This window comes from Plasmodium fragile (assembly GCF_000956335.1).
Source record: "Plasmodium fragile strain nilgiri unplaced genomic scaffold supercont1.98, whole genome shotgun sequence".
NCBI classification, from domain to species: domain Eukaryota; phylum Apicomplexa; class Aconoidasida; order Haemosporida; family Plasmodiidae; genus Plasmodium; species Plasmodium fragile.
The window spans coordinates 47,357-57,630 of record NW_012192678.1 but is presented as its reverse complement, the minus strand read 5'-3'; the positions used below and the strand labels follow the sequence as shown (position 1 = coordinate 57,630).

At 44.8% G+C, this 10,274-nt stretch overlaps 3 protein-coding genes across 3 annotated transcripts; 2 read left to right on the top strand and 1 right to left on the bottom strand.

The window, feature by feature from the left end:
• Positions 1–112: 112 nt before the first annotated feature.
• AK88_05170 (uncharacterized protein) lies at positions 113–2,889 on the top strand (the record flags this gene model as incomplete). The annotated part of the gene is made up of 2 exons (XM_012482772.1): positions 113–1,167; positions 1,311–2,889. The coding sequence occupies 2 exons, from the start codon at positions 113–115 to the stop codon at positions 2,887–2,889; spliced, it is 2,634 nt and encodes an 877-aa protein (XP_012338195.1).
• Positions 2,890–2,958: 69 nt separating this feature from the next.
• AK88_05169 (uncharacterized protein) lies at positions 2,959–8,373 on the bottom strand (the record flags this gene model as incomplete). The annotated part of the gene is made up of 3 exons (XM_012482771.1): positions 2,959–3,023; positions 3,185–3,429; positions 3,557–8,373. The coding sequence occupies 3 exons, from the start codon at positions 8,371–8,373 to the stop codon at positions 2,959–2,961; spliced, it is 5,127 nt and encodes a 1,708-aa protein (XP_012338194.1).
• A 1,177-nt stretch (positions 8,374–9,550) lies between these two features.
• Positions 9,551–10,102, top strand: AK88_05168 (uncharacterized protein; the record flags this gene model as incomplete). The annotated part of the gene is made up of 1 exon (XM_012482770.1): positions 9,551–10,102. The coding sequence occupies one exon, from the start codon at positions 9,551–9,553 to the stop codon at positions 10,100–10,102; it is 552 nt and encodes a 183-aa protein (XP_012338193.1).
• Between the last annotated feature and the right edge of the window lie 172 nt (positions 10,103–10,274).

Sequence of the window (10,274 nt, the reverse complement as noted above, 5' to 3'; positions counted from 1 at the left end):
AAAAAAAAAAAAAATCGCGGACCGAAATAGAAATAGGCGGGTTTACCCCACCTTATGGCTGTCTCTACGTACCATACGGAGATAATCCTAATTGACTTCTTTCCCTCCATTGATGCCATCACCGCTTTTACATCGAACCCCCCCCCATACACACACCTACGCGCAGAAGAGACGTACCGCCTACCTCGTCTGCCTCTTCCTGTCGTCGTTCCTTTTTTTCATCACGTGGCAATTTTCCGTTTTCGTGACGCTGACCCATGTGGTGGCTCTGTTCGGACTAGACCTACTAGGATTTGATATTCAGAAGGAGTTACACAGCATCCTTGTCACATTATCCTGCTCCTACACATGTTCCCTCCTGGTGACCTTCTTCCCTCGTTATTTGATGTGCACCTACCTGCCATTCGTATTGGCTTCGCTCATTATCACGAATGCGATTTACCCACGGCGAGGTGGCAATGCCCATGATGGAAGACGTGAACCCGTTTCTAACCTAAAGGATGTTGCCCCGTGTCAGATCGACCCCTCTTGCACATCTCCCCTGCAGTTCTTCCCCCACTTACGAACCAAAGTAGGGTTCATTCTACAGAAGGGGTTCACATCTATAATGATTTTCCTGCTTCTTCGACTCACCATGGTTGGAATGGAGAAGGATGACTCACATGTTATGTCTCTTTTAAAAGTGCGTCTGCATCTAAGTAGCCACAACTTCGATAGCATGATCTATAGTTTGGGTTCAGAATTCAATCCTTTTACTAAATATATGTTTAACATGATAAAGGAGACTTCGCTGTACGATTACTTCATATTTTTTAATTTGATTCTGCTACTCTACGTGGTGAACTATGTTATACATATTTGGCGAGCTAGACGAGGGAGGAATGCCAAAGGGGGGCGAAGCGATAAAAGGGAGAAAAAAGATGAACAAGGAGGGAGCGATAAATTGGCTAGCTACGACAAAGGGGTAGATGTCCGTTTCGAAATTTTCCATGCACAGTTTCTTTACCTCATCATCCAATTCATATTTTTCGCCTTCCTCATGTTGATAATTTCTCGCTTGCGTGTCCTGGCCCTACCCCTCATGTGTTTGCTTAGTAGTCTAGTGGGGTCTCCACACTTGCTTGGGGACATCTACAGAGTCACAAGGGAAAATTTGTTCCACCTCGGGTATGGCAGACGCGTATTCTGCGCGCTGATCATGGTGGTCACCCCACGCATGCCCGATGCAGCGCCTATCCTGTCGGCGGATGAGCGATACACGGATGAGCGGCACACGCATGAGCGACACACCGTTTCCCCCCCCCCCGCAGGGCCAGCAAGAAGAACCTATCCCGTCTGGTCATCCAGGCGATCTGCCTCCTCGAGTGCGCGTACCCATTTGCAAAATACTTCCCGACCTACGAATACGTCAACCTCGCGGGCAACGCGCCAGTCAACTTAGAAAAAAACATGGACCTGGTGTTGTGGCTTCGCCAGAATCTGAAAGAAGGTGAACCCATTATCACGGACATACCTACATCTAGCTTCCTCAGATCGACAACCAATTTTAAAATGGTTCTGAACCCACAATATGAACATGTAGATATGCGAAGGAGAGTACAGGATTACTACATGTTCTCTTCATGTCTTCCTTTCAGTGATGCGAAAAGGTATTACTACGACAAATACAAGGTCCGTTATTTCGTGTCAAATATATACAGATGTGCTTCTACATCTAACCAAAAGCTGAATGCCTTTAGCATTGCTGAATTCGTGGGTTCAGACTATGCAAGATGTACAAACAAAAAAAGTATGAAATTCTGCCAACGCGTATTGTACGATGATAGAATCTATAAGACTCTTTTTCGAAACGGAAAATTCAGTGTCATTTATTTTGAACCCATAGATGTAATGGATGATGATTCTCCTTATGAGCAGTTCGATGAGGGCAAGTACGCTGATATTAAATTCTACACTCCATGGATCTCCAGATGCATCAAAACGGATTCTAAATGCCAAAAGCACATTGTGGACGTGGCTAGATCCTACCTCGATATTATGAGATGCAGCAAAATTGGGTTCACACTTTATAAGTTCGTGGAGCGGACCTTCCTTGAGGGGAGGGAAAATGCCGTTTCATTCAAGCAGGGTGATCTTCTCTCCGTGGGTACCCACCCCTCTGATGAACCACCACTACTACACCCCCCCTCCCAGGGGCACAGCCTAGACATGCTTTTTCACCTGGCCGAGTTTTACGACTATGATGTGCGCGATGTGAAGAAGGCGGGCGAGCTGTACAGGAGAGCCATTCAGCTGATCACGTTTCAGAATGGGCTCGACGGAGCCTACTACCCCCACGCGGTCGTCCCCAGCTTGGTCCCCTTTGTACCTATCGCGAAACGCATTCAGATGATCACATCATACATTTATTTCCTCCTAGACAAGGATTCTTCTTCCTCTTCTGGGCGGGCCGACATTCTGCATCTATACCAGAACATGGACCTCCTTGTGGTTGTGGCGGGTTCTGCGCTGGACAACGGGTTCTACTACGAAGGGGGTGCGACTCGAATGAAGGAGTCGCCCAGCAGGGGGGAATCACCCAACGCAACCAACGCACTGAACCGTAGCGCTGCCCCCCAAATGAATCACCCACAAGACGGACAAACGATAAGAAGAACATTCAACGAAGGGGATCTGGACTCAGCCGTAACTGTGCTCTGCGAAAATGCAACCTACCTCTACAAAATTAGAAGACAAAACCCAAAGTACAATCCTATTTATAAAAAAATGTGGAGCTTGGCTAAGCGCGTCTCCCACATGAATGAGTGTGTTTTGAGGAATTATTATTTTTTTGAGGGCAGGCAGATTGGGGTCCTCGATTACCTGGCCTTCTTCTACCTCTACCGCTGACGGGGTGGAGCTGGAAGACAGGCACTGGGTTCGGAGTAACCCAGATTGCACTACCCTCACGCGGCTCAGTCACTTCAAAAGGATGAGGAGGAAAAACACACCGACAACTACTACGGCCACGACGATCCAGACACCTGCAGAGGGGGGGGTTGGGGCGATTTTTAGAGGCACACCAAAAATGTATTAACATTTTTTTTTTCTGTTTCATAGTCGCGCGCGACACCCCAGTTGTGCAAAACGAACAACTGGTTGGTCCGCTCGAACTGCAGCAAAAGACACTTAGGGGCATCCTCACCTGTCCACTTCAAGCCGTGCATGATGGACGCCGTGGCGGCTCCGAGCTTCTCATTGATGGTGACCCAATCAACGTATGTCCTGTTTTCCGTGACGGGGGGCAGGAAGGGGTCCTTGTTGGGTTCGTCCCGTCCGTTGCCAACGGGGTCGACCTCCGCCTCTGCCTTGGGCAGAATGCACGCCTCGACCTCGATGCTCCCGCGCACCTTGTTCTTGTGGGCGGGGTGCTTACACTGCAGCCAGAACCTGATGGGGGATGGGAGGGGCACAGTGTGCGTGGCTCGGTTATGTGCTAGGCCGTTTACACAAAGCGTCGTTTTGTGAACGCGTGTGTGTTATCATACCGGCGCATGTGCTGTCACGCCGCACCAACCTGGGGATGTGGTAGAGGCCGCGCTTCTTCCTAGCCCGGTAAAAGTGCGCCGCGAGGTTGAGCGTGGCCTCTCCGATGGGTTCACTGGAAGACAGCAGGGCGTAGTTGTGCACCTGCACCTTGATGTTAGTGGCATTTGTAGGGATCCTCACATTATACACAAAGCGCCAGTTGAACACGGCCTTCCCATCCTTGCTGTTGTAGTGTGTGTCCGTGTCTCTCTTATCTTCTGTATCTTCATCTGCGTAAATGCATCTCACGAAAAGACTAATGGTGGGGTTGTCATCCAATGAAACGTTGCTGACCTTCCAGATGACCACCCTGAGTTGATAATCATCGGGTTCATTAGAGCATAAAATTTTGACTGGATTCCTTTGAGCAAATTCTTCAGTAAAAATTTCAAACCAACATCTTAAGGACCCATGAGAGATGGTGCTATTCTCCAACTTCAAAGATCTTAACTCAATTGGCATACCATCATCCATCATGAGTTGCCTGATCTTAGGATTGAAGTACCTGTCCTCCATATCGATGTAGGTGTAACCAATGACCTCATCTGACAGAGAACCCTGATTCATGATACACACTTGGATAATGGATTCATCAGGAAAAGAACACAACAGCTGGTAGGATCTATTGAATTCAGGTTTGTATCCTTGTCTTTTAATATGCCCTGTGTCTTTTATATTATGTGAAAGTCCCCCAGGGATGTTAGTAATTTCGTTGCTGTTCTTAATCCACACGTAGGTAGTTATATCTGTTGCTCCGGATGGAGGGTTCAACCCTCTCGCTTGAATGATATAAGCTCTTACAACTAAATTACGAGTCAACTTGTACTCACTCACCAATTTCTCACATTTCTTCAACATGTCCTTTTTCAAATGAATCGTTTTATCATCGTATACACTACACAAATACTTTAGGTACCCTACTGCTTCTGGTATACCTGAATCGGTGCATCTAAATATTGTGGCTCTTAGGTAAGGTAGGTCGTCAACATTCATATCGACCTCATATTCGTATAGCATTTCATCCCTCTGTATTTCTTCCTGTTCATCATCAGCGGCTATGGCTAACTGGAAATTCAGTGCATCCTCACTAAACCCATGAATAGTTTTTCTTTCTTTTTTTTTATTCACTTGTGTATTTTTTTCCTTCCCTTCATCGTAGTTCTTCCCTTTGAAGAAATTTATGTCTCTCAACTTTATCCTCTTTTGGCTTGCGTTGCTGTCCTTCTCTCCATATTCGTTTTCCTGCTCCGCACTCACATCTTCCTCACTAGCGTACTCGCTCGCCTTGAAGCACACGTGCTCCAGTGCCTCCTCTATTCGTACGTTTGCAAAATCGGGGTCGTTATAGGGTACGTACTCCTTGTTGATGAATTTTTTCATGTTTTTTTTTTTCGTCCTGCTGGGGTTGTTCTGCGCGGGGTAACTATCGTGGTTCCGCTGCTGTGTACCTTTTTTGTCTGCACCGTTTTTGTCTGCACCTTTTTTGTCTTCACCCTTTTTATCTGCCTTTTTTTTATCCGTGCTTTTCTCACGTGGTATTTCCTCACTTGGCATTTCATATGGCACTTCCTCATCTGTGTTTTTTCCCCCGTGCGGGTCCCCGGCGGTGTTGCCCGTTCGTATAGTTTCGTCTCCCTCATCCGGGTCAAAGTCCGCCCCGCCCAGTTCAATCGCCGCCTCCGTGACGACCTCGTCATCTGCCCGTGTGTCATCCGCCTCAGAGGAGAGTACCTCGGAGGCGCCCTCCTCCAGCACATTCAATGACAAGGCGTGGAACCCCCCCCCCGTGCCGGCCCCCCCATCATCTGCGTCCCCCTCAGTGTCCGTGATATTTTCTGCTCCTCCCTCACCGTCAAACAAGACGTTTGTAATTTTCCTAGACACCATGGAGCTCTTTTTATAAACCAAAGCAGTATTGTAAGATTTGCGTGCCCTCTCTGCATCTTCCATTAGAACCTCTTCTAACAAATGCAACTTAAATAATTCCACGCATTCATCCTTCTCATATTTGTCTAGCCAAGGAAGTAAAGGGTTCAGTGTGATGTAAGCAGTACCTATTAAGTTATTATTATTAGTAGCCTTGGCTGACTGGGATACATTCCCCCCGGTGGAAGTGAACCCAGAAGTAAGTTCTCGATCCTCCACACGAACTTCTAAAAAGCTATGGTGTTGCATCCGTTTGGGTAAAGCAACATCTAAAGAAAAATATTTTAAAAAATTCCAATTGCCTTCCTTACCAGATATAACTTTACTAACAGTTTCATGCCACAGAAATTGAGACGTGTCATCCACATCCCTCCCGAAGCAGACTGTCACAGAAGGATTCTTTAAAGGTTTGAACATACGTATGCCAACAAGGAACAGAGAGACATGACCTGGTAAGGTAGAAGGTCTTATATCATCATAAAAGGGGTAGCTATCATCTAATACTTTTTCTAAAGGTACTAATTCAAAGCCCACCAATAGCTTCGCTTTACATTTTTTATAATGAGGTGATTTCAGATTTACCCAAACAGGAGACCTTTTCCATTCGATAGGGACCTTCATGATGGGGTAGGTACATGACCCTAACAGAATATCATCATCGTTATACAAAAATGTTTTATTAACAGAAAAGGCTTCAATAGATATATCTGGAGCGAGATTCAGGTTAGTTGGAAGAATTACTTCCACTTCATAAGCTTCATAGTAATTAGGGTTCAGTGTGTGCAATATGGTACTTGTCTTTATTGTTTGTCCTGCTAGTTCAATTTTTATGTAGGGGTCTGGAAAGGAGTCATAACCCTTGGCGGGGAAATGTAACCCTTCATAGATTAAGGCTCGAAAAAAGTACCTGGACAATTTATATTCCAACCGTTCTTGTCTTTTCTTAAACAAATGAAAAGGAACTAGGTTGGCATAAAATGAGATACTATAATCATGGGTACTAGTATCTACATTCTTCATGGCAAACCATTTGGGCTTATTCTCACTAAGAAGTAAGTACTTAAAAGGGATTCGTACATAACTTTTTAATTTATAATTACTCATAAGATCAGAGTCATTGAAAAGATCTTCTGAATGCTTGTTTATGGAACTCATATGATTCAACTTCATACATTTATTTGCATCTGTTGTGTTATACAAATCTAGGTTATTGTGTAGAACTCCACCACCAGAATTATACACACTCCTCCGAGTAGTAATCCAATCTGTCACAGCAAGATTTGATTTCACGTAAATGTAAAGAAAAATATCATATATCTGATCTGTATTGTTCTGTGGTAAGAAAATTCTAAATTCATTTATCCTTCCTGTATTCTCGTTCAGAACATAAGAACCTACTTCGTTTGGCAACAGTGGAGATGTCTTCAATCTATGTGGACCTAACCCACATACACATACAATGGTGTCCCCATTACCATCATACGTTTTGTTATAAGACCCTTGTACATGTTCCGAGTTATAATTTCCACCCTTATTGTGGTTGCTCCGAACGGATAATATTTCATAAATGTCGGCGCAAAAAATGAATTCTTTATTTGGTGGGTCTGGTTCTACTCTAGCTGACTTTATACGTATAGGTCCTGGTGCATGTGTTTTGGTAGCACTTACACTAAGGAAAACTCTTCCTCCATAAAGATAAAATTCTTTCAAATTTTCGTCATACGTAAACATATTCTGCATTTTGGTCACTCCCAATATTTCATTAATATTGATTCCTTGTGTTGCATTTTTGAATAACTTTTCCGCCGTCGCTGAGAATAGATAATTCCCTAGTGCATTAGCAGATGTCGGGGCATTATTACTATGAGTTATACTAGGTGCATTAGCAGTAATGTTTTGGTTATATATACTACTTCTCGGAGCAATCTGATTTTGAGGGTTGTAATATATATTATACCATCTTGGTTGCAGTTCCCTTTTCAAAATCTCAAACAAGTCTAGCAAAACGCTCAGCATCACCACTCCATTATGTTCTCCATTCACCAACTCTATAATTATATTTTTGTCGTAACATGGAGTACAAGTAGGGATGTGTACACTTAAGTTCCATACCGGGTTTGGGTCATTTCTAATGACCTTGGTACTTTCTTCGAACCCGTTGTGGGTTACCTTCACATAGGGTTCTAACGTGTTCGAAAATAACATACTGCTCCCAATAAAGTCCATATCCTGTCCCCGGAAAATGTTTACACATAGATCATAGTGTGTGATGTGTATGTCTAGTCCTTTGTTCGCCCCGAACTCGGTGTTGTCATCCCCCTCTTCTTCTTCTCCTCCCTCAACAGCAGCGGAACCAGAATCACCACCTGTTCCTAACCCACTAACATGTGGTATATGCACAGAGTCCCCTATATTGGTCTTTACACTATCATTTATGATTGGAATAGAATCCCCTGGCCCATAGACCCCCACAGAAATGAGCAAGTACCCAACTTCATCGAGGGGTAAATCTGGGTTCCTTAACCTGACCCAAATTCTATACAGCCAGTGCTGTGCCTTGGAGTACACGTAATTTAAACCAAAGGAGCATTTTCCAATGAGGGCACTTTGTATTGTGTACTTGTGCAACACACACACGTCTACACTGGTCCGCTGAAAAAGATAATCGGTTAAATCCATGGAGAAGTTGAACGACGTGTTGTATGCCACATTCACTGCTTGATTTTTCTTCGGTGTGCATTTTTTTTCATTGTTCACTGTGACTTGGACGTAGGGGTTGGGGATGATTTCCTTTTCGTTGGCGCTTTCACGGAAGCTCAGATCCTTCACTTCATGTATATCCACCTTGATGTTGTATTGCGTCTTCTTTGCGAAGTTCATTTTGGGTCAGGTGATGGGAGAAGTTGCTCGTCACATACTGGCGCCCAATCGAGTGGTCTCCGTGTGGCTGTCCACCTTTCCTTTCTGGGACCCTTTCCCCCCTCCCCACGGCTTCCCTTTCGGTTTACGCCAGTTTGATCGGAATGGGGTGTTCATGTCTGCCTCAATCTTGTTCCCATTGTGTGTTTGTTCACCGCTTCTCTGCCAAATTGCGCCTTTTTTTTTTTTTTTTTTTCTGAACGTGCAGGCGAAAAAGACCCTTTGAGAGAATTTTTTTTTTTTTTTTAACAAAATAGCTAAGTTGTTCAGGCGAAAAAAGGCAAATTGTGCGCAGCTGCTCAGAAATGAGTCTTTAAAAAAATTAAAAAATAATAAAATAAAAAAAGAATAAAATAAAATAAAATAAAAGCATGATGGTGAAACATGGAAAATAAGGCCAATGTGCCAGTTAAAAAAAAAAGGGGCTCATGCAGGGGAACATATAACCAGTTGAGAAACTCCTCACACATCGCGCGGTCCCCACTATGTGTAATTCGAGACCGACCAAAGATATGCCCCGGCACGTACCACAGAAGGAGTCCCCCACCCCAACAGACGAAACCGTCTATGCCACTTGGGCATGTGCACGCAGCTGTTCAAACGGGGTTTTGCATCCCCGTCGCCCCAAAGAAGGCACAGCACATGTGCAGATTGTGTGTAATGCGATAGGGGCGGGGCTGGAGCGGATCAAACATTCATGCGAACAGTCATGAGATGCACCACATGGGATGCATAAACAGGAGTGTGCAACCCTTTTTTTTTTTTTCTATTAAAACGAATCAACAGGCAGTTGTGTGGAATACATACTCTCCCTGACGCTGAATAAGGCATTTGTATTAAGTGGCGACAGCTCGCACAAGTACCCCCCCCAAAACCATCTTCCTGTGGAGCCTACTTATGCGTGTACCTTCTGATGAAATGAACCCATAGGAAAAATTTATCCCCCTTTTTTTATATGCCCCACTGGGGGACTTTCTTTTTTTTTTTTTTTTTCCTACCCTTCACCGAACATCACGCAAGAGTGAAAAAAGTGGTGGTACCCCTTTTTTTCGAAGAAGCCTTTTAAAAGGGGGGGCGGTGTGTGTGTGTGTTTGGGGCCAAGGTGTACGTGACACCCCAAAGAGGAGCAAACCCCAAAATGGAAGGAGCAAAAGACGAAAGAAACAAATTCTTGTTTGTCACAGTAGGGTCGTACAAATTTGATGATCTAATAAAGCAGATCGACACGAAGGATTTCCACATGTTCCTCCGAAGTGAAGGATTCACCAAAATGAGCATTCAGATCGGAGAGGGCACCTACGAACCAAAGTTGATCTACAGACATAGCAGCAATGGGGAAAAGCAGTTCCTGAAGCGAGTGAAATTCTTTCGCTACAAAAAAGACTTACTAAAGTACTTTCAAAAGGCTGACCTCATTTTAAGTCATGCCGGCGCAGGGACAACCTTCGAAGGGTTGCGCATGAACAAGAAAATGCTAATAGTGGTAAACGACAAATTAGTGGACAACCACCAGTTGGAGTTTGCAAGACGCCTAAGTTCGCTGAACTACTTGGAGGTGTGCGAATGCTTGGAGGACTTGCGGCCGAGGGTGCTGCGATGCCTGAGGATGCCTGCGTTCGCACCCTTGCCCGCCCCGCAGCCGGAGCCCTTCCTGCGAGACCTCCGCGCAGTGATGGACGAAGCGGCATAGCGCAACATAAGCGAGACACATCGCGGCACAGAGCAGTGCCACGCTGAGCTCAACAAATTGACCAACGCACAGGGGGTCGCTTGGATGTTTCACAAAAAATTACGCATCTATGCGTAGAGAGGGAGAAAAAAAAAAAAAAAAAAAAAAAAAAAAAAGAGCTAATGCGGTAATG